The sequence below is a fragment of the Bombina bombina genome, chromosome 5 (genome assembly GCF_027579735.1).
Source record: "Bombina bombina isolate aBomBom1 chromosome 5, aBomBom1.pri, whole genome shotgun sequence".
Taxonomy (NCBI): domain Eukaryota; kingdom Metazoa; phylum Chordata; class Amphibia; order Anura; family Bombinatoridae; genus Bombina; species Bombina bombina.
Genome location: NC_069503.1, coordinates 750,293,741 through 750,319,217, shown reverse-complemented (window position 1 = coordinate 750,319,217; position 25,477 = coordinate 750,293,741). Strand labels below are relative to the sequence as shown.

Sequence of the window (25,477 nt, the reverse complement as noted above, 5' to 3'; positions counted from 1 at the left end):
AAATATATGTATTTACGTATATTTGCCATGAGTCAGGTCTATGTGCATTTCCCTTTGCAGTCTGGCAGTTTCAGTATGGGAATCATGTTTTAGGAAGTTTTTTTTACCTGGGGTATAGCCTCTTTTCCAATTTGACTTGTTTTTCTTTTAAAACTTGCATGCAAATTAGCCTTGCGAGGGCGCAAAATGCTGTTATTTATTGCGTCATTCTTGGCGAGATAATTTTTTTGCGCGAATGTGCGTCTATGATGACGCAAGTTCGTTATTTCCTGCGTCTTAGTTGACGCCAGGTTGTTTGGCGCGAAGTTGTGTCTGTTATTACGCAAGTTGTGTCGTTTCCGGATGTTTGTTGTGCCAAAAAAAAATGTTATACTTCCTTTTGTGTTGTGCGTCATACTTGGCGCCAAAAAATTTAGTTTTACTTTACCTCACTTCCTATATGCTCCTTGCTATCTTTATGCTCAGAGGGCTATGCTATTTGCTTTTTTGCCAATTTTAGCATTTGCATTTTTTTCCCATTCCTGAAAATGCTATATGTGGAAATAAGATATTTTTGTTTAAATTTTTTTTCTTTTACATTTTACAAGATGTCTCAATCTGATCCTGTCTCAGAAGCTGCTGTAGGGACCATGCTGCATGAACACAGTTCTACCAAAGCCAAGTGTATCTGTTGTAAGCTAGTGGAGGTTATATCTCCAGCTGTAGTATTTAACAGTTGTCATGATAAGCTTTTGCATGCCGAAAAAGTTTCTATTAGTGCTAGTACAATATCTGTTGTTCCCTCAACATCTAATGTACATGATATCCCTGTTGATATGAAAAAGTATATTGCTGATGCAATACAGAAGGCTATGTCTGCTATTCCGCCTTCTAATAAATGTAAAAGGTCTTTTAAAACCTCTCATAATACTGATAAAATTTGTAATGACCGACAACATACTGATATATATACCTCTGATGAGGATCTCCCTGACTCAGACGATCCTACTTCAGACATTGACATTGATAAATCAACTTATCTTTTTAAGATTGAGTATATTCGTTCTTTGTTAAAAACATAATTTATGCTTACCTGATAAATTCCTTTCTTCTGTTGTGTGATCAGTCCACGGGTCATCATTACTTCTGGGATATAACTCCTCCCCAACAGGAAATGCAAGAGGATTCACCCAGCAGAGCTGCATATAGCTCCTCCCCTCTACGTCAGTCCCAGTCATTCGACCAAGAATCAACGAGAAAGGAGTAACCAAGGGTGAAGTGGTGACTGGAGTATAATTTAAAAGATATTTACCTGTCTTAAAACAGGGCGGGCCGTGGACTGATCACACAACAGAAGAAAGGAATTTATCAGGTAAGCATAAATTATGTTTTCTTCTGTTATGTGTGATCAGTCCACGGGTCATCATTACTTCTGGGATACCAATACCAAAGCAAAAGTACACGGATGACGGGAGGGATAGGCAGGCTCATTATACAGAAGGAACCACTGCCTGAAGAACCTTTCTCCCAAAAATAGCCTCCGAAGAAGCAAAAGTGTCAAATTTGTAAAATTTGGAAAAAGTATGAAGCGAAGACCAAGTTGCAGCCTTGCAAATCTGTTCAACAGAGGCCTCATTCTTAAAGGCCCAAGTGGAAGCCACAGCTCTAGTGGAGTGAGCTGTAATTCTTTCAGGAGGCTGCTGTCCAGCAGTCTCATAGGCTAAACGTATTATGCTACGAAGCCAAAAAGAGAGAGAGGTAGCAGAAGCTTTTTGACCTCTCCTCTGTCCAGAATAAACGACAAACAGGGAAGAAGTTTGGCGAAAATCTTTAGTTGCCTGCAAGTAGAACTTGAGGGCACGAACTACATCCAGATTGTGTAGAAGACGTTCCTTCTTTGAAGAAGGATTTGGACACAAGGATGGAACAACAATCTCTTGATTGATATTCCTGTTAGTGACTACCTTAGGTAAGAACCCAGGTTTAGTACGCAGAACTACCTTGTCTGAGTGAAAAATCAGATAAGGAGAATCACAATGTAAGGCTGATAACTCAGAGACTCTTCGAGCCGAGGAAATAGCCATTAAAAACAGAACTTTCCAAGATAACAATTTTATATCAATGGAATGAAGGGGTTCAAACGGAACACCCTGTAAAACGTTAAGAACTAAGTTTAAACTCCATGGCGGAGCAACAGCTTTAAACACAGGCTTGATCCTAGCTAAAGCCTGACAAAAGGCCTGGACGTCTGGATTTTCTGACAGACGCCTGTGTAACAAGATGGACAGAGCTGAAATCTGTCCCTTTAATGAACTAGCTGATAAACCCTTTTCTAAACCTTCTTGTAGAAAGGACAATATCCTAGGGATCCTAACCTTACTCCAGGAGTAACGTTTGGATTCGCACCAGTATAGGTATTTACGCCATATTTTATGGTAAATCTTTCTGGTAACAGGCTTCCTAGCCTGTATCAGGGTATCAATAACCGACTCAGAAAAACCACGTTTTGATAAAATCAAGCGTTCAATTTCCAAGCAGTCAGCTTCAGAGAAGTTAGATTTTGATGTTTGAATGGACCCTGTATCAGAAGGTCCTGTCTTAGAGGTAGAGACCAAGGCGGACAGGATGACATGTCCACTAGATCTGCATACCAAGTCCTGCGTGGCCATGCAGGCGCTATTAGAATCACTGATGCTCTCTCCTGTTTGATTTTGGCAATCAATCGAGGAAGCAGCGGGAAGGGTGGAAACACATAAGCCATCCCGAAGTTCCAAGGTGCTGTCAAAGCATCTATCAGAACCGCTCCCGGATCCCTGGATCTGGACCCGTAGTGAGGAAGTTTGGCGTTCTGGCGAGACGCCATGAGATCTATCTCTGGTTTGCCCCAACGTCGAAGTATTTGGGCAAAGACCTCCGGATGAAGTTCCCACTCCCCCGGATGAAAAGTCTGGCGACTCAAGAAATCCGCCTCCCAGTTCTCCACTCCCGGGATGTGGATTGCTGACAGGTGGCAAGAGTGAGACTCTGCCCAGCGAATTATCTTTGATACTTCCATCATTGCTAGGGAGCTTCTTGTCCCTCCCTGATGGTTGATGTAAGCTACAGTCGTGATGTTGTCCGACTGAAACCTGATGAACCCCCGAGTTGTTAATTGGGGCCAAGCCAGAAGGGCATTGAGAACTGCTCTCAATTCCAGAATGTTTATTGGAAGGAGACTCTCCTCCTGATTCCATAGTCCCTGAGCCTTCAGAGAATTCCAGACAGCGCCCCAACCTAGTAGGCTGGCGTCTGTTGTTACAATTGTCCAGTCTGGCCTGCTGAATGGCATCCCCCTGGACAGGTGTGGCCGATAAAGCCACCATAGAAGAGAATTTCTGGTCTCTTGATTCAGATTCAGAGTAGGGGACAAATCTGAGTAATCCCCATTCCACTGACTTAGCATGCACAATTGCAGCGGTCTGAGGTGTAGGCGTGCAAAAGGTACTATGTCCATTGCCGCTACCATTAAGCCGATCACCTCCATGCATTGAGCTACTGACGGGTGTTGAATGGAATGAAGGACACGGCATGCATTTTGAAGCTTTGTTAACCTGTCTTCTGTCAGGTAAATCTTCATTTCTACAGAATCTATAAGAGTCCCCAAGAATGGAACTCTTGTGAGAGGAAAAAGAGAACTCTTCTTTTCGTTCACTTTCCATCCATGCGACCTTAGAAATGCCAGAACTAACTCTGTATGAGACTTGGCAGTTTGAAAGCTTGAAGCTTGTATTAGAATGTCATCTAGGTACGGAGCTACCGAAATCCCTCGCGGTCTTAGTACCGCCAGAAGGGCACCCAGAACCTTTGTGAAGATTCTTGGAGCCGTAGCCAATCCGAATGGAAGAGCTACAAACTGGTAGTGCCTGTCTAGGAAGGCAAACCGTAGATACCGGTGATGATCTTTGTGAATCGGTATGTGAAGGTAAGCATCTTTTAAATCCACTGTGGTCATGTACTGACCCTTTTGGATCATGGGTAAGATTGTCCGAATAGTTTCCATTTTGAACGATGGAACTCTTAGGAATTTGTTTAGAATCTTTAAATCTAAGATTGGCCTGAAAGTTCCCTCTTTTTTGGGAACCACAAACAGGTTTGAGTAGAACCCTTGTCCTTGTTCCGACCGCGGAACCGGATGGATCACTCCCATTAATAACAGATCTTGTACACAGCGTAGAAACGCTTCTTTCTTTATCTGGTTTGTTGACAACCTTGACAGATGAAATCTCCCTCTTGGGGGAGATAATTTGAAGTCTAGAAGGTATCCCTGAGATATGATCTCTAGCGCCCAGGGATCCTGAACATCTCTTGCCCAGGCCTGGGCGAAGAGAGAAAGTCTGCCCCCCACTAGATCCGGTCCCGGATCGGGGGCTCTCGGTTCATGCTGTCTTTGGGGCAGCAGCAGGTTTCCTGGCCTGCTTGCCCTTGTTCCAGGACTGGTTAGGCTTCCAGCCTTGCCTGTAACGAGCAACAGCTCCCTCCTGTTTTGGTGCAGTGGAGGTTGATGCTGCTCCTGTTTTGAAATTCCGAAAGGGACGAAAATTAGACTGTCTAGCCTTAGCTTTGGCTTTGTCTTGAGGTAGGGCGTGGCCCTTACCTCCTGTAATGTCAGCGATAATTTCTTTCAAACCGGGCCCAAATAAAGACTGCCCCTTGAAAGGTATATTAAGTAATTTGGACTTAGAAGTAACATCAGCTGACCAGGATTTTAGCCACAGCGCCCTACGTGCCTGGATGGCGAATCCTGAGTTCTTAGCCGTAAGTTTGGTTAAATGTACTACGGCCTCCGAAATGAATGAATTAGCTAGTTTAAGGACTCTAAGCCTGTCCGTAATGTCGTCTAGCGTAGATGAACTAAGGTTCTCTTCCAGAGAATCAATCCAAAATGCTGCCGCAGCCGTAATCGGCGCGATACATGCAAGGGGTTGCAATATAAAACCTTGTTGAACAAACATTTTCTTAAGGTAACCCTCTAATTTTTTATCCATTGGATCTGAAAAAGCACAGCTATCCTCCACCGGGATAGTGGTACGCTTAGCTAAAGTAGAAACTGCTCCCTCCACCTTAGGGACCGTTTGCCATAAGTCCCGAGTGGTGGCGTCTATTGGAAACATCTTTCTAAATATTGGAGGGGGTGAGAACGGCACACCGGGTCTATCCCACTCCTTAGTAACAATTTCAGTTAGTCTCTTAGGTATAGGAAAAACGTCAGTACTCGCCGGTACCGCAAAGTATTTATCCAACCTACACAGTTTCTCTGGTATTGCAACGGTGTTACAATCATTGAGAGCTGCTAAAACCTCCCCTAGTAATACACGGAGGTTCTCCAATTTAAATTTAAAATTTGAAATATCTGAATCCAATCTGTTTGGATCAGAACCGTCACCCACAGAATGAAGCTCTCCGTCCTCATGCTCTGCAAGCTGTGACGCAGTATCAGACATGGCCCTAGTATTGTCAGCGCACTCTGTTCTCACCCCAGAGTGATCACGCTTGCCTCTTAGTTCTGGTAATTTAGACAAAACTTCAGTCATAACAGTAGCCATATCTTGTAATGTTATCTGTAATGGCCGCCCAGATGTACAAGGCGCCATAATATCACGCACCTCCCGGGCGGGAGATGCAGGTACTGCCGCGTGAGGCGAGTTAGTCGGCATAACTCTCCCCTCGCTGTTTGGTGAAATTTGTTCAAATTGTACAGATTGACTTTTATTTAAAGTAGCATCAATACAGTTAGTACATAAATTTCTATTGGGCTCCACCTTGGCATTGGAACAAATGACACAGATATCTTCCTCTGAGTCAGACATGTTTAACACACTAGCAATAAACTTGCAACTTGGTTATAATCTTTTTTAGCAAAAACGTACTGTGCCTCAAAGAGGTACTAAACGATTAAATGACAGTTGAAATAATGAACTGAAAAAAAAAAAAAAAGTTATAGCATCAAACTTTAAAACAACACAACTTTTAGCAAAGGTTTGTTCCCATAGTAAAATAACAATAATTAAATTTGACATAAAAATTACAGAGCAACGTTTTTATTCACAGTCAATATAAAATTCTCACAGCTCTGCTGAGAGAATCTACCTCCCTCTAAAGAAGTTTGAAGACCCCTGAGATCTGTCGGAGATGAACCGGATCATGCAGGAAATATAAGAGTAACTGACTGGAAATTTTTGATGCGTAGCAAAGAGCGCCAAAAACGGCCCCTCCCTCACTCACAGCAGTGAAGAGAAACGAAACTGTCACAATTAAAACCAAACAACTGCCAAGTGGAAAATAATGCCCAAATATTTATTCACTCAGTACCTCAGAAATGTAAACGATTCTACATTCCAGCAAAAACGTTTAACATGATAAATACTTATTAAAAGGATTAGTGACTTTTAACAGAGTAGTTCCGGTGAAATACCATCCCCAGAATACTGAAGTGTATACATACATGTCATTATAACGGTATGGCAGGATTTTCTCATCAATTCCATTCAGAAAATAAAAACTGCTACATACCTCAATGCAGATTCATCTGCCCGCTGTCCCCTGATCTGAAGCTTTTACCTCCCTCAGATGGCCGAGAACAGCAATATGATCTTAACTACTCCGGTTAAAATCATAGTAAAAAACTCTGGTAGATTCTTCCTCAAACTCTGCCAGAGAAGTAATAACACGCTCCGGTGCTATTGTAAAATAACAAACTTTTGATTGAAGTCATAAAAACTAAGTATAATCACCATAGTCCTCTCACACATCCTATCTAGTCGTTGGGTGCAAGAGAATGACTGGGACTGACGTAGAGGGGAGGAGCTATATGCAGCTCTGCTGGGTGAATCCTCTTGCATTTCCTGTTGGGGAGGAGTTATATCCCAGAAGTAATGATGACCCGTGGACTGATCACACATAACAGAAGAAAGAAGTGTTGATAACTTTGGATATTGAGGAGTCTGGTCCTCTTGATAACAAATCCAGTAAACGTTTAAATTCTGTCTATAAACCTCCTGTGATTACTCCTGAGGTTTCCCTGTTCCTGATGCTATTTCTGATGTGATTGCTAAGGAATAATCTAAGCCTGGTACTTTTTTTGTTACAACTTTTTAAACATTGAAGATGGATCCTTTGCCAGTGGCTAAATTAGAGTTTTGGGAAAAAGTCCCAAGGTTGATGGGGCTATTTCTACTCTTGCCAAGCGTACTACTATTCCTATGGAAGATAGTACTTCTTTTAAGGATCCTTTAGATAGGAAAATTGATTCTGATCTAAGGAAACCTATTTACATTCTGGCTATATTCTCAGACCTGCCATTTCAATGGCTGATGTTGTGGCTGCATCAACTTTTTGGTTGGATAGCTTAGCACAACGGGAAAAAGATTCGAGTAGCATTGTTCGTTTGCTTCAACATGCTAATCATTTTATCTGTGATGCTATTTTTGATATCATCAAGATTGATGTTAAATCTATGTCTTTGGCTATTTTAGCTAGAAGAGCTTTATGACTCAAATCATGGAATGCTGACATGGTATCTAAATCTAAGTTACTATCTCTATCATTCCAGGGTAATAATTTATTTGGTTCCCAGTTGGATTCTCTTATTTCCACTATTACGGGGGGAAGGGAGTTTTTTTTGCCCCAAGATAAAAAGTCTAAGGGTAAATCTAAAACTTCTAATCGGTTTCGTTCCTTTCATCAGAATAGAGAACAGAAAATCACTCCTTCCCCTAAGGACTCTGGCTCCAATTGGAAGCCATCTTCGAGTTGGAATAAATTCAAGCCTTATAAGAAACCAAAGCCAGCCACCAAGACTGCATGAAGGTGCAGCCCTCAATCCAGTTCTACTGGTGGGGGGCAGATTGAAATTATTTCAAGACGTTCCATTCTGAATCATTGGATTCAGAATATTGTCTCTCAGGGGTATCGAATAGGTTTCAGAATAAGACCCCCTTGTGAGAAGATTTTTTTCTCTCTTACGTTCCAACAAATCCTGTGAAAGCTCAGGCCTTTCTGAAGTGTGTTTCAGATCTGGAGCTTTCAGGGGTAATTGTACCAGTTCCACTTCTGGAACACAGTCTGGGTTTTTATTCAAATCTTTTCATTGTCCAGAAGAAGGAAAATTCATTCAGACCAGTTCTGGATCTGAAGTTTTTGAATCAATTTGTAAGGGTCCCAACTTTCAAGATGGTGACTATAAGGACTATTCTGCCTTTTGTTCAGCAAGGTCATTACATGTCCTCAATAGACTTACAGGATGCATATCTTCACATTCCGATTCATCCAGACCACTATCGGTTTCTTTTCTTTTCTAGACAAGCATTACCAATTTGTTGCTCTTCCATTTGGCCTAGCGACAGCTCCAAGAATCTTTTCGAAGGTTCTTGGTGCCCTTCTATTTGTAATCAGAGAGCAGAGTATTGCGGGGTTTCCTTATTTGGACGATATCTTGGTACTGGCTCAATCATTTCATTTAGCAGAATCTCACACAAATCAACTTGTGTTGTTTCGTCAAAGACATGATTGGAGGAACAATTTACCAAAGAGTTTCTTGATTCCTCAGACAAGGGTCACCTTTTTAGGTTTCCAGATAGATTCAGTGCCCATGACTCTGTCTTTAACAGACAAGAGACATTTGAAGTTGGTTTCAACCTGTCTAAACCTTCAGTCTCGATCATTCAGTGGCTATGTGCATGGAAGTTTTAGGTCTCATGACTGCAGCATTGGACGCGATCCCCTTTGCTCGTTTTCATATGAAACCTCTGCAGCTTTGCATGCTGAATCAATGATGCAGGGATTATACTCGGATATCACAATTGATATTCTTAAATCCCAACACTCAACTCTCTCTGACTTGGTGGTTAGACCATCATCGAATTATTCAAGGGGCCTCTTTTGTTCATCCTTCCTGGACTGTGATTTCAACAGATGCAAGTCTCACAGGTTAGGGAGCTGTCTGGACGTCTCTGACAGCACAAGGAGTTTGGAATCCTCAAGAGGCGAGGTTACCAATCAATATTTTAGAACTCTGTGCTATTTTCAGGGCTCTTCAGTCTTGGCCTCTATTAAAGAGAGAATCATTCATTCGTTTTCAGACAGACAATATCACAGCTGTGGCATATATCAATCATCAGGGTGGGACTCGCAGTCCTTTAGCAATGAAAGAAGTATGTTGGATACTTTCTTCGGCAGAATCCAACTTCTGTCTAATTTCTGCAATACATATCCCAGGTGTAGACAATTGGGAAGTGGATTATCTCAGCCGTCATTCTCTCCATCCAGATGTATTTTGTCAGATTGTACAGATGTGGGGTCTTCTCAAAATAGATTTGATGGCTTCCCATCTAAACAAAAAGCTTCCCAGGTACCTTTCCAGGTACAGGGATCCTCAGGCGGAGATGGTAGATACGTTAGCAGTTCCTTGGTCTTACCAACTTGCTTATATTTTTCCTCCTCTAGTTCTTCTTCCAAGAGTGATCTCCAAGATTATAATGGAACAATCGCATGTGTTTCTGATAGCACCAGCATGGCCTCACAGGTTTTGGTATGTGGATCTTGTCCGGATGTCCAGTTGCCAACCTTGGTCACTTCCTTTAAGGCCAGACCTTCTGTCTCAAGGGCCGTTTTTCCATCAGGATCTCAAATCGCTAAATTTGAAGGTATGGAAATTGAACGCTTAGTGCTTAGTCATAGAGGTTTCTCTGACTCAGTGATTAATACTATGCAACAGGCTTGTAAGCCTGTTTCAAGAAAGATTTATTATTGGGTTTGGAAAACCTATATTTCATGGTGTTCTTATAAAATCTCTTGGCATTCTTTTAGAATTCCTAGAATTTTACAGTTTCTTCAGGATGGTTTGTCTGCAAGTACTTTAAAGGGACAAATCTCTGCTCTTTCTGTTTCATTTCATAGAAAGATTGCTAAACTTCCTGATATTCACTGTTTTGTTCAGGCTTTGTTTCGTATCAATCACAAATTTAAAAAAACTCCAGCCACCATGATAGTTAAAAGACCTTTATTTTCTTATCCTGGGTCCCAACATACAATGTTTCAAGCCAATATGGCTCTTAGTACATGACTAAGAGCCATATTGGCTTGAAACGTTGTATGTTGGGACCCAGGATAAGAAAATAAAGGTCTTTTAACTATCATGGTGGCTGGAGTTTTTTTAAATTTGTGATTGTGCTGAGGACTCGGCAAGTCTGTTGCTCCGTGCCCCACAAGAGAAGATTTAGGTGTGCTGTTTTCCACTTTTTTGAATTTGTTTCGTATCAAGCCTGTTATTAAATAAATCTCTCCTCCTTGGAGTCTTAATTTGGTTTTGAAGACTTTGCAGGCTCCTCCTTTTGAGTCTATGCATTATTTGGATATTAAACTACTTTCTTGGAAAGTGTTGTTCCTTTTGGCTATCTCTTCTTTTAGAAGAGTTTCTAAATTGTCTGCTCTCTCTTGCTAGTCTTCTTTTCTGATTTTCCATCAAGATAAAGCTGTTTTGCTGACTTTGTTTAAATTTCTTCCTAAGGTTGTGAATTCTAACAACATTGGTAGAGAAATTGTTGTTCCTTCTTTGTGTCATAATCCTAAGAATGCTCTTGAAAGATCTTTACATTCTTTGGTTGTTGTAAGAGCTTTGAAATACTATGTCGAAGCTACTAAGGATTTAATAAAGACTTCTAGTCTGTTGTTTTTTCTGGTTCCAGGAAAGGTCAGAAAGCCTCTCTCATTTCTTTGGCATCTTGGTTAAAGCTTTTGATTCACAATGCTTATTTGGAGCTGGGGCAGTCTCCATCTCAGAGAATTACAGCTCATTCTACTAGATCAGTTGACACTTCTTTGGCTTTTAAGAATGAAGCTTCAGTTGATCAGGTTTGCAAAGCAACAACTTGGTCTTCTTTGCATATATTTATTAAATTTTACCATTTTGATGTATTTGCTTCTTCAGAAGCAGTCTTTGGTAGAAAGGTTCTTCAGGTAGCTGTCTCAGTTTGATTCTTCTGCTTATGATTTAAGTTTTTTTCTTGAAATTTTTAAGAAAGACTTATTTTTTTGTTTTGTTTGGATTTAATTTTCTCAGCGGAAATAACTGTTGTTATTTTATCCCTCCCTCTTTAGTGACTCTTCTGTGGACTATTTCTATCCCATACATCACTAGCTCATGGACTCTTACCAATTACATGAAAGAAAACATAATTTATGTAAGAACTTACCTGATAAATTAATTTCTTTCATATTGGCAAGAGTCCATGAGACCCACCCTTTTTTATGGTGGTTATGATTTTTTGTATAAAAGCACAATTATATTTCCAGTTGCTCTTTTTGTATGCTTTTTTACTCCTTATTTTTATCACCTCACTACTTGGCTATTCGTTAAACTGAGTTGTGGGTGTGGTGGGGGGGGGGTGTATTTATAGGCATTTTGAGGTTTGGGAAACTTTGCCCCTCCTGATAGGATTGTATATCCCATACGTCACTACGTCATGGACTCTTGCCAATATGAAATAAATTAATTTATCAGGTAAGTTCTTACATAAATTATGTTTTATATATATACAGGTAGCCCTCAGTTTACACCGGGGTTAGGTTCCAGAAGGAATGGTTGTAAATCGAAACCGTTGTAAATTGAAACCCAGTTTATAATGTAAGTCAATGAGAAGTGAGGGAGATAGGTTCCAGGCCCCTCTCAAAATTGTCATAAATAACACCTAATACTTTATTTTTAAAGCTTTGAAATGAAGACTTTAAATGCTAAACAGCATTATAAACCTAATAAAATAATCACACAACACAGAATATATAATTAAACTAAGTTAAATTAATAAACACATTTGCTAAACAGCATTATAAACCTAATAAAATAATCACACAACACAGACGTCACTTGCATTTTTCTGCAAACAGTTCTTTCTATGCATTCCAATCTGAACTGATTTATAGACAGGAAGATCTTGTTCCTTTGAAATCTGCTTGATAGCTCAGGTCTGGTTAAACTGATTAATTTCAGCTTGCTTGGCTTTGCTGCAACACAAGCGGACAGCTCCACCTACTGACTATTTTAATAAATGCACTGCTTCTCAATGCTTTTCAATAGCAGTCACATGACTGGAAAAAAGGTTGTTATTCTGAAACGGTGTAAATTGAACCGTTGTAAAACGAGGGCCACCTGTATATATATAATATATATATATATATATAAACATAAACATGTGTATGTGTATATATATATATATATATACATACATACACATATATACACATATATATATATATATATATATATATATATATATATATATATATATATATATATATATATATATAAATAAATGTGTGTAGTTCTGGGTTCCCAGCACTCACTGTTTAGGTAAAGTACCTGGGTGCTCTCTATGGTAGATAAGTAGAAACTTCAAAGTAAGAAGAGGCACTCACAGGTCTTAATGAACATAATTCAAGACTGTTTTCTAGTGGTAGGTCACAGGATATGTTCAGCGGCGTGAACATATCCTGTGATCTACCGCTAGAAATTTATTGATGAAAGAATAATAAAATTATGTTCATTAAGACATGTGAGTGCCTCTTCTTACTTTGAAGATATATATATATATATATATATATATATATATATATATATATATATATATATATATATATATAAATAAAAAAATATGTGTGTGTGTCTCTACATGCCATACACAATAATCAAACTTACTTTTCTAGAGCAACTGCTATATCTTGGAATCCCTGGGCTGTAATATTGTTCTTGTCCCAAATCACTGTTCTGTCATAATCACAAAACCGGAAAAAAAGATGAGAATTTTTTTTTTATAAACCGTGTTTTTCAGATAAAGGCTTTATAAAAATGGTTTCCAACAAATTAAAAAGATGAATCATTTGCCATATCTTAAACACAATGTACATAAAAGCCTTTGAGTTCATGCATTTTTATAATGAGACTGCTGAAGAATATGCGGCACAGAATTATCATGACAATTAGTGCTCAATGACGAGACTTGGGAAAAACTGCAATATGTTAATTCTTATTTTCAAAGAAAACTGAACACGTTCATTATAACCATACAAGATGTTCACAAACAACCAGAAAAAAATAAATTTAGACAATCAAATTACTACAGTCACCAGGTTAAACATAAACAGCTGTTTGATATAGCATATTATTTGTAACTTGCAATAACGGTCTATGACCAGTGTCTTATAGTATGTAGCGTTACATAATGAATATACAGTAAGTCATGAGACCTGTTTAGCGTAGTAAAATAGAGAAAAGGAAATCAGCTATATAATTACCACATAAAGAAACACTGTACTCAAGGTTTTCTGTCATCCATCTGAAAGAAAATTTAGACTACAGTGTCCCTTTAATGCTTTAATGTAATCATAAAATAGTGGTTACGTTACTCCATGTATACAGTCATGTAAAACCTGCCAGAAAGTAAATTAAGTAAAGTTAGACAAAGTTTGTAGGTCGCTCTGCTTGCCCTCCAGAACACATCAGCAATTAGCTTCCTCAACAACATTTAGTCTTCAGGGAAATCATCCACTTTGAGAAATTCTAATAAGCATAAAAAAATGGACACTGACAAATGGGATTTGAAAAACAGTGTCTAGAAAGTATTACCTGAAAATCTGAATGATTTGTTATGCTTATGATGAGAGATAGAGCTAAATTATTGCCATCGTTATGCTTCATCATTTGAAATAACTTGAAATAACAGTGAAAAGGATGCTGGGAAAAAGAGCATCTTATGCTGAAAACCCCTCATGCCAAATGTCAGGAGTTTCTGTCTGTATCTGATCCCATCCCTTCTTCTGCCTCGTACTTCTGTGTTTGTAAAAGGCCTTTGTTCCTTCAAACATATTTCCCAATAATTATTATTTTCTGCACCAAGATATTGTTACATTGCACCAAAATAGAAATCTGTTAATTGAAAAGTGATTTTGAACAAAACAATAAAATTATTTTTAAGGGACATAAAAAGTAAAATTAAGCTTTCATGATTCAGATAGAGCATGACATTTTATACAACGTTTTAATTTGCTTTAATTATTGAATTTACCTTGGACTCGATGTATCCTTTATTGAAGAGCATTCCTAGGTATCCTCAGGAATGTGTGCGAGTCCTAAGCACTATATGTCAGTAGTATTTGCAACAATATTATACATTGTTGCAAAGACTACTCCCTCTGGTGCTCAACAATGTATGACATTGTTAAAAAAAATACAACCAAATAAGTACAGCCACTGCTGAAATATAGTGCTCAGGATATGTGCATGTTCATGGGTCTACCTAGGTATGCTCTTTAGCAAAAGATAAATCTGATAAGAATTAAAATGGAAAGCTGTTAAAATCGCATGCTCTATCTGAATCATGAAGTTGTATTATTGATTTTTTTGTGTCCCTATTTTTTTTTGTTATTGTGTGTTTAATCTGATGCCTATATGTCACTTAACTGCTTTGATAAGAATGATGAGGAGTCCTCGTCATGCGCCTGAATTTTACCAACACGGGCCTAGATTACAAGTGTCACACTAACGTTAGCATGCACGCAATATTGAAATATTGCGGGTAAGTTAATTTACACACGTAAACATGTTTGCATGAGTGCAATCAATTTCAACATTTGTCAGATTAGCCCTACTGAAGACCTCGAGTAAATTGTTAGGGATAAAGTAAAAGTTACACCAAACACAACATAAATACATTAAAATAAACAGCTATGCTCATATAAACAATATGATAAAAGTTATTCATATAAATATTAATATAAACTTTTTTATGAGGGTTTAAATGTATATGATATATGGCCATGTATTTGAATGCAAAGGTGTGAATAAAGTGTGATGTAAATATTAAATAGAAAATGTTGAAAAAATACTAATAATTATGAATAAATATAGTTACTGTAAAATACATATATATTCTATGTATTTTTTAGAATATTTTAGTACATCTAAAATAATTGTTTACATTAATTATTAATATTTTTCAATATTTTATATTTAATACATACATACAACAAACCTTAATATAATTCATGTTGAGATAGTGTAAATGAAGAATTAGTGCACTCCTGTCAGGTTTGCACAAATAAGTCTGACAGCAGTACACTAATTCTTTGTGTGCACTAACTTGAATTAGTTATATTATGGTGCATTATGCATTTATTAAATATAAAATATTAAAAAATAATAATGTAAAAAGTATTAAAGATGCACTAAAATATTATAAAAAATACATAGAAAATATGGCTATATGGAGAGAGAGTGATTTATTTAAAAAAAAAAAAATAATTCCTGTATGTGGAGAACATTAGAATGTGAAATACTAATAACCCCTGTTGGTTTAGGGCGGGAGCAATAAGTCTTAGGTTTTTCTCTTCTGCGCTCTCCATTAAATTCAATGGGGAGAATAAGTTAGCAAGATCACAATATCTGAAGTCCTGAAGTTGGTGAGTGTTGAGTTTTGCTCATGCATAAACGTTTTACTTTTAACTTGTAATACGAGCACAACCGCATGCGCAAAATCTTTACCGTTGATGCTCAAGCAAAAGCACTAAACAACATGCCACTAGTAATCTGGCTCATATCTAGTATTTTTAAGGTTCAGGTTAAAATGCTATCTTGGTCAAACGTCTAGCGTATTGGAATCTAATTACAAAAAAAACTGCATTAAAGGGCTGTAACAGTGTAAAAAGAAAATGCTCTAATATGTTAGCACATTTATTATTGCACTGTTGCTTGCATATACTATTTGTTTAAACCATGCAAAGGGATTAAACACATAAATACAGTCATATTCTGTGCAGCAGTGCACTGCTGGGAGCTAGCTGAACATATCTGGTGTGCCAATGACAAATGTGCATAGCCACCAATCACCAGTAGTGCATTGCTGCTGCTAAGGCTTGGTACATATTCTTTTTAACAAAGGTACCCAAAAGTACAAACTAAATTTCTTAGCAGAAGTGAATATAAATATTACATACTCTATCTGAATCACTGTTAAATTTGACTATCCTATCACTTTGAGCAATCAGTATGGCTAAATTATTCTACTAGTATTTAATGTGCTTGTTTTTGGGGGTCAATCTGAGTGGGTGGAGCTAACCAACTATAAAAGGGAGTGGCTGTGCTGCATGCTGCAAAGTGTCCCTGGAACTTTTTTTCAAATGTTGGCAACTATGCATGAAATATAAAAATGGTATATTGTGAATCTGCTGGGCCTGCTTAAAAAAAAAATAGTATATAATTTGTGTGGTCTCTACCTGAAATTTTACTTACAACTAGGTTTTAAATGTAGGTAGCAAAAAAAGTTCAAAATTGCCTCAGCGCTGTGGTGTAAAAAAAGGCTTAGCAGTGAAAGGGTTAAAAAGACCCAAAACATATTTTTTTATTTCAGTGATGCAATAAGCATGCATTGTAATGTTCAGAGTTATGATCCCAATAATATTTAATTCTTATGTCATTTTAAACATATAGACACTGATTTCAAATTACATATAGCTTTATGTAACTGTGTGCTGTATGTTTTACTTACTGTTCACTTGAATGTGGCCAAACAATAACAAAGTAAGTTGATAGGATATAAGCATAAAGCAATAAGAGGTTATAACTAGTCATGCGTAATCCAAACAAAGCAATGTTCATATATTTACAACATTAATGAAGATATAATCTATATACATTATGTCATCATAGAAAGGGGACACATTTTTTTTTTTAATTCTACATTCTGTCTATATAATGAATATTTCATTTTTTACTCCATCACTCTTTAAAAAGACACCAGTTTTAGAAAAATATCATTCTTAGTAAAAAGCAAATGTTAAAATACATTTTCATTATAAAAGTTACCTTTAAATTGTTTAAAATTATTTCAAAATGAATGTATATTCGTACACAATTAGTCCGTAGAAAAGATTTTTCTTTGCTCTATTAGCGTACACTAGGATACCACACAATTGAAAAATAATTCTACAGGAACATCCCTTTTTAATGTAGGATAAAGTGCATGCATTTTAAAATACTCTCTTTTTAATGCAACAATGTAAAAAGATGCCGTTCATTTCCTTACAATGGTTGGAAATGTTATAGCAACAATTAATTGCTGCAAAGTTGATGTGGGTATACATCTTTCAGATTATTAATCAATTTATAAAAGGCATCTAAAAAGGCTGACATATAGAGAGCGCTGCATATAAGATCACAAGAAACCCTGAAATGCTATCTCCTAATTGGAGGGTTCATGTAATAAACCCGCTGGCAGAACAAAACCTCAATACTTCCCTGTATTAGTTTTCCTTACCTTAACTTGGTGTTTATTTGCAATGCTTTTGCCAGCATCTTGGCTCCCATATCTCCCATACCATTTCCACTGATATCTACTTTGGTCAGAGATGTATTGCTCCCCAAAGCATTTATAATGATTGTGACATCCATCTTCAGTTTAGAGTCTGCCAGAGACAATGACTGTAAAGGCTGGAAAAAGAATGAATAATAAATTGTTTATCATCCTGTATAACATGCCATTCACAGGACTAGGAATATAGTAGCTTCCCCCCCAGACTGATGGCTTTTATTACAGCAACACAAAAAACACAATCTATATTTGTTTATTTAATTTACAAAAAAATAGTCTCTCAATAAAGTAGTTGTTTAAGCTATAAAAATAACTAGTAGAAACATTTTAATGTGTTTTATATTTTCTATCCAATGCTGAAGCACTTGTACCAAAACATAATGGAGATTACATTTTTCTTCTGATTACTTTTTAATAGAATATACAACATTCTGTAGCCATTCTTAGCTTCATGGTTATATCAGAAATATTTCAAAGCAAAAGAGGTACGTTGATGACTACTGGTAGACGAAAAGTGAACAGTACCGGCTTCAAATATACAAAGACAACAAAGACAATTACTCTTCCTTCTTTGAACATGTCATTACATTACAGCTAATGCTATGTCAAACTCATATTCATTGCTTGTCAAAAGAAACTGGCCTTACAGTTTGATAAATAAAAACCTGATTGCAATGAACATTAACTTACACAATTTAATTTTAAATTTAAATTCACTGCTAATATATATATATGAAATCATAAATGTTACCAGTTTTGATATCATACAAATCATCACCTGCTTCAAGACGTCATCATCAACAATGACATAACTGCTGATATTACATAATCTCTTACTCAAAATTGCTATTAAAGCACAACACACAATAATACAAAATACGTCCTATATATTAAATGTCACTGCAAAACTCACAGCCCTGGGTACTCACCAGAACTCCCAGACATATGTACAACTCCAAGCAACTCATGGCAGTTAACCCTAAACCAATCTGGGTGCAAGCCCATAGGGAAAATTACAAAACAAAAATAACACAACACAAAGAAGGTATCACACTCTCTTGCAAGTACTTAGCTGATTAACACCAAAATGGAAGAGTTAGTTATAGCATTTAGCCAAAGGGGTTAAGCTCAGGACCACATCAAATTGTGTTGCTGTAGGTTAGGGACCTAGGGAGGAAGAGACCTTGATGTGGTCCTGAGCTTAAACCATTTAGCTAAATGCTGTAACTAATTCTTCCATTTTGCTATCAGCTGTGTGCTTGAAAGAGAATGCCATATTTTTATGTGTTGTATCTATCTATATACAAACACACAGACATTATATATATATGTAACACCCTTTCCTGACCTTCCCTGAGGTGGGTGATAGTGTAATGCTGTCTACCTGTTTCGTGTATGAGAACTAAGCCTCCGCAGAGTGGGTGTAGGAGGGGGGTTGAAATCAGGTATATAAGGGATGCCTGTATGACGCAGTGCCTCCACCTATAGGGGACACCCTAGAATAATAGGGTGTGGGGTCCTATAAGATTTTAGTACAAAAAGAAAACAAGTAATAACCACACAATAAATCTTCAAATAAAATGTTGCTTTGATTATTATAAAGTGTTTAACCAATAACATACAGTGAAACAAATACAAATAATAATATTAATCACAATATCTTCTTATGTCATCAGTATACCTTTTTTTTTAACTCAGAAGTCCTTCATGAGCGCATGAAATAATAACATAACTGTTGCTGTAAAATACTTTGAGGTGGTGCTGTACAATGCAATTTCATATACTAAATAGAATTTAGTTGAGGTAATTATCCCATGCTGCTTGTGAACGAAGCTAGAGAGCGCTGCTTGTGATCGATGCAGTGCTCAAGAAAACTTCTCCTCAGAAATACTGAGTAACATAAGTCTCTACCTTATTACTGAATTTCAGCAATCCACTTGCCTTATACTGCAAAGTCAGTCACTCTTTTACTACAAACAGCTGCAGAAATCTCACAGTTATGCCCTTATGTAATGTAGCTTTATAAATCCAGTCAGTGTATTTGTGCAAACTGTTCAGGCAGAATAACTTATAGGATATTCTCTGGGTTATCTCTTTAATATACATCACACTCAGTTACTTCCTTATGTAATGCAGCTGTGCAATCCATTTAGTGTATTTATGCAACTGTTTGGGCAGAATAACTTCTAGAATATTCTCTGGGTTATCTCTTTAATATACAACAACTCTGCAGCACATCACACTCAGTTACTTCCTTATGTAATGCAGCTGTGCAATCATTTAGTGTATTTATGCAAACTGTTTAGGCAGAATAACTTCTAGAATATTCTCTGGGTTATCTCTTTAATATACAACAACTCTGCAGCACATCAGATATGACTAGTATATCTTTTCTCTTGCATTTAGTTAACATAAAGTTATGGAGATCTTAAAACAGCAGATAATGGCTGACACTCACTGTACAAATAAAAGGTTCTGCAGCAGCCACATGTAGCAATGTCTGAACTGTCTCTGGAATCCATGCATTAGTCTGAATAACTTATTTCAGCTTGGAAACAGCAACTTTCTTCCCCCATTTCAAAATCTGTGTAAAGCTCCACACTTCTCTTAACACCTAAGAAATCTCCTCAGCACTAACAACTCCTCCCCCTTCCCAGATGGCATTTCTCTTCCTCAATACAACTATTACAGCAGCCATCTTGGGTAAGGGCAAGGTCCTTACATACTCCCCCCCCCCAAAAAAAAAACTTGCTGTCCCCAGCAAGGGGTACAAGAGCAACACATCAATACATTTTCTTTAGCAAGTCTACTAACAAAATCACATATTCATCATGAGTCAAATTATGGTTAGGGTATACATCTTTCAAAACACATCGTACAGCAGATGTTAGTGCAGGCAACAAGGGTTCAACATTATAACCAGGGTTTCCTAGTGTATCATATGTCAATTTCTTTGGGGGATGTCTCTTTCTTGCTGGTCTTTTCTCTCTATAGGGACTTCTACTATCATACTGTATAGGGTTTGGAGATTCCCTATCTGGTATAGGACTATTAGGGAAGGATGGCATATCAGGTTCAGAGGTTGGGGCAACAGAGGAGGCATGCTCATCATTATAGGTCTCTCTTTGCAATGGAGATCTCATTTCAGGGTCCGATTGAATTGAATTGAATTGAGTCTTCATGTGGGATACTATATTCATTATTAATTGACATGCTTGGGCCTTGGTCCTCATGATATGCAACATCATGCTGGAATTGAGGTATAGGCAACAAATGATTCCGATGCCATGTCTTCACAACACCATTTTCATCTGCTATCTGAAAAACTGGAAGACCTGGCAATTGTCTGACTATTCTATAGATACTATTCCTCCATCTAGGAGCTAACTTGTGCTTGCCTGGTATCCCTAAATTCCGTAAAAGGACACGGGCTCCTGGTTGCAAATCCTGATGTTTTATTCTCTTGACATATCGTTGTTTATTAGCCTCATTTAATCGAGCAGTAGCTTCTTCAGCCAACTTATAAGCTGTTTGTAAACTCTCCTGCAATCGCCTGACATACTGATAGTGACTCTTATGAGAAACTCCATCTGATGACACCCCTAACTGGAGATCTATAGGTAGTCTCGCTTCTCTCCCAAACATAAGGAAGTATGGTGAATAACCTGTGGAATCATGTCGGGTGCAGTTGTAGGCATGAACTAGTGCTTCTACTTGACGACTCCAAGTTCTCTTTTCAGACTCTGGCAGGGTCCCTAACATATTTAGCAAAGTTCTGTTAAACCTCTCAGGCAAAGCATCTCCTTCTGGATGATAGGGAGAAGTTCTTGTCTTCTTAATTCCCAAAACATTCATCATTTCTTTAATGAGGCGACTCTCAAAGTCTCTACCTTGATCAGAATGCAGTTTCTTAGGAAGACCATAATGAATGAAAAACCTTTCCCAAAGAACTCTAGCCACTGTACTAGCCTTCTGGTCCTTTGTTGGGAAGGCTTGAGCATAACGGGTATAGTGATCTGTTACAATAAGAACATTTCCAATGCCACGAGAATCTGGCTCAATGCACAAAAAATCCATGCAAACAAGATCCATGGGGCCTTCACTTTTCAGATGACCCATAGAGGCAGCTCGAGTTGGAAGAGTTTTCCTCTGTACACATCTAAAACATTTATGAATGTAGTCTTCTACATACTCTCTCATCTTTGGCCAATAACATCTATCCTGCAAGAGGCCAAATGTTTTTTCTATCCCAAGATGTCCGTGCTGATCATGCAAGGATGACAGAACAAGTTTTCTTAGTTTGGCAGGTAACACCAATTGTCTTCGATCTGGATGATTGTGGTATTTAACTACTCGAAACAGAAGACCATCTTGAATTTGAAACTTATCCCACTCTCTATTTAGTGGACCAGACCATTCCCTAGGAATTCTCTTCAATAAGTGTGGGCTATCAGTTTGAACAGCTTTTCAAAGTAGTCCAATTAAAGGATCTTGTTCCTGTGCATTTATTAATTCTTCAGGAGGTATTCGAGACCATCTGGCTAATTCCACTACAGATGGTTTACAATAATATACAGGCAGAGCTTGTGGATGACATCCCAATGAATCTACTGCTCTCAAATCTGAAAAAACAGAGGTTTCGTCTTAGAAGACACTGGTTTGGCAGAATGCTCTCACACCAAGTGAAGGAATTTCTTCCCATTGAGAATCACCTGTTTGCTCTGGTAGTCCTGGTCGTCGGGACATTGCATCAGCCCCTATATTCTTAGGCCCTGGCTTGTAACGTAACTTAAAAGTGTAATTTGATAGTGCAGCCAACCACCGATGACCGGTTGCATCCAACTTTGCTGTAGTCAAGATGTAGGTAAGTGGATTATTATCTGTTCGAACTTCAAATTCTACTCCATAAAGGTAATCGTGGAGTTTATCCACTACTGCCCATTTCAGAGCCAAGAACTCAAGCTTGTGGACTGGATAATTCTGTTCACTCTTAGACAAACTCCTACTTAGATAAACAACAGGTCTCAACCCTCCAGGGTACTCTTGGTGTAAAACTGCCCCCAAACCCACATAGCTAGCATCTATATGTAGCACATAAGGTTTCTCGGGATCTGCATAGGACAAGACAGGTGCCTCAGTTAAATTTTTATTTCAATTCTCAAACGCTTTGGAGCACTCTGATGTCCACCGAGTTCCCAAAGGAGTTTTTGCATTTAGTGGCTTTTTAGGATCATCTTCACTATGTTTCAGCAAGTCGTTTAGGGGTCGAGCTAACTAGGAGTATCCTTTCACAAATCTTCGATAGTATCCACAAAATCCAAGAAATGATCGAAGTTCACCAATGTTGTTAGGCTGTGGCCATGCGGTTACTGCTTCCACCTTAGCAGGGTCTGTAGACACCCCTTCTGCCGAGACCACATGACCTACATAGGTCACAGATGATTGCCCAAATCTACATTTCTCCGGACTTAACTTTAGGCCTTCTTCGTGAAGACGATCCAATACTTTCAGCAACCTTGTCTCATGTTCTTCCAAAGTACTACCGAATACAATAAGGTCATCTAGATAGACAAGACACTCACGTCCATTCATATCTCCCACAGTACGTTCCATTAGCCTTTGGAATGTGGCTGGAGCTCCACAGATCCCTTGTGGCATCCGTGTAAACTGATAGAATCCTAGTGGACAAATAAAAGCTGTCTTCTCTTGGTCTTCTTCAGTCATCCCTACCTGAAAATAGCCGGATCTCAGATCCAGAACACTGAACCAGCGGCTACCATTAAGACAATGTAAAATCTCTTCAATTCGAGGTAGGTCATATTGGTCAGGTATAGTTCTTCGATTGAGAGCCCGATAGTCAATGCACAAACGTATAGACCCATTCTTCTTTCTAACCACTACAATGGGTGAAGCCCATGGACTGCGAGAAGGAACAATTATTCCAGCTTTTTCCATCTCAGCCAAAACTGCACGAACATCCTCAACATCACAAGGAGGCAATCTCCTAGAGCGTTCCCTAAAAGGGGCAGAATCTGTTAGGCGAATGGTATGAAGCATATGTTTTGAACATCCTACATCCATTTCTGCGGCAGAAAAAACTCTTGCACGGGCCTTCATAGCCTTCTGCAACCGCTCACATGCCTCCTCAGGCATTGTAGATCCTTCAAAGTTAAATTGTAGTTTTTCTGTTTCTGAGAGAGAGAAACATTTACGAATAGCCAATGATGAGTCTACTACTGGATAAAGATATCCCAAAGTCTGATTAAAATCAATACCAACAGGGTATGGAGCCAAATTTTGGACCTTAACACTTAGCCACTGTGGTGGAGGCCCATCCTTTCTTCTGTGTAAGATTTCAGGTACCAAAATCCAACCCTGCTTGGTTGCTTCTTCATCTGGCGTTTCAAGAATAAAACAGTCCTCTTTGGGTCTGCCGTCAGGGTACACCACCAAACATTTTAACTCTTTCATCCCTCCTGGGGAAATGTAAGTCACTCCGGCAGAACGGTTGTAGCACTGACCAGCATATTGTCTCAAAGATATCTTTGCAACCTCCTGACGTAAAGTTGGGTGTAATGACTTGTCTATGTCTTGCCCCCCAACCTCCATCATGAATTTCCGTAGTAAAGATTGTACATATTTTGTGTTGGTCCCTAGAATTATAGGGGCTTCGGAATCTTTGCAGGTTTCTGGGCAGATTAAAGCCTTCACTTTCATGGGGTATATCATACTAGTATGTAACTGGACTATACTAATGACTATAGTGACAACTCCATCAACAGCACACCTATTTCCACCCACACCTCTTAAATCAATTTGAGAGGGAGGCTTGATTTTAAGATGTTTAAGGTAAGTATCATAAAAACTACGATAGATTATGGTGCACTGAGATCCAGTGTCCAACAGCGCCTGTGTAGAAATGTTACAAACTTTTACTCCAATAAAAGCCCTTGGCCCAGCTACATCATCTTCAGATAAATCAAAGGAAATATCAGTCATTCCCTTCTTCTGAGGGACTGTAAGGCTTCCCAAAAAATCACCAGCATATGAATGTATTTTGCTGGGGCAATCCTTTGAGAAATGGCCTATCTCTCCACAAGTGAAACAACTCCCTTTTGGTTGAGTAGTATTTTGGAGTTTTACAGGTAGTTTTGCTCTCTCCAACTCAGCCTTTACTTGGTCAGGCAGTCCATTCTCCATAAGCTCTTTCAACAAAGAATCTGCCTTTCTGGAGTCTTCTAATTTTTTTTTAGTCTCACTTTTACCTATGCAAGCTTCACCAGACTTACGTGCAGTGTGGAAACTCATTTCCTCTTCTTGAGTCCTTATCATAGGCATAAGGGCCTCCAATTCTTTTGGTGCTTGAGAGTGCAATTGGGCTCTAAGAAAGATGGCTATTGGGTGGTCTGGTATAATGCCACGAAGGAACTGATCTTGCCTCCGTTTATTCATATCTTGTCGGGTCACTACCCCTTTTCGAAACAATAATATAAGCTGCTCATGTAATCTTAATAGAAAGTCAGACATCTTCTCTGTCTCTCGATGCTTAAGTAACCGAAACTTATACAAGAGATCTTCTGGATCTTCAAATAGACTATAGACTATAGACTTTAAGAAAGAGATTAACTCTACAGCAGTAGCTTCAGGGTGTTCCTCTCTATGCTGTTGCAACAATACTTGTGCTGGTGGCCTAACACTTTCTAAGAGGCGGACATGCTTCACTGTCTCTGGGCAACTCCATTCTTGCAGCACCATGTTAGCATGATCACACCATGCCGCAATACCCTCCTCTCCTAAGGGTACAGGAAGGTTTCCTGAAAATATCTTTAGTTTCCGGTAACTGTATGTATGTGAGCTGTCTGTAATGCTTGTAGCCAACATCTTCAGAACTTCAGATAGACTAGACTCCATATTAGATTCATTTTGAGATCCTCTAACACCCTGAACTTCATTTTCCTTGACTATATGCAGTTCTGATTTTATGGCATAAATGAGGGGTAGTCTGACTGAAGGTAGCCCTAGTAGCTGTAGCTCTGAGGGGTTGGGTACTTCTAAGAAACAATGGTTGGTGTCTATTAATATGCTACCCCAAGTGTCATCTGGTA

At 38.4% G+C, this 25,477-nt stretch overlaps 1 protein-coding gene across 3 annotated transcripts in view; it reads right to left on the bottom strand.

Annotated features, from left to right (window-relative positions):
- CARMIL1 (capping protein regulator and myosin 1 linker 1) overlaps positions 1–25,477 on the bottom strand; it is a 668,567-nt gene that overhangs the window by 222,427 nt on the left and 420,663 nt on the right. For all 3 annotated transcript variants that reach the window (XM_053714815.1, XM_053714816.1, XM_053714817.1), the window contains exons 21-22: positions 17,319–17,491; positions 12,707–12,775 (exon numbers count right to left, since the gene is read on the bottom strand). In XM_053714815.1, coding sequence (XP_053570790.1) covers positions 12,707–12,775; positions 17,319–17,491 — 242 coding nt within the window. The remainder of the gene's footprint in view (positions 1–12,706; positions 12,776–17,318; positions 17,492–25,477) is intronic.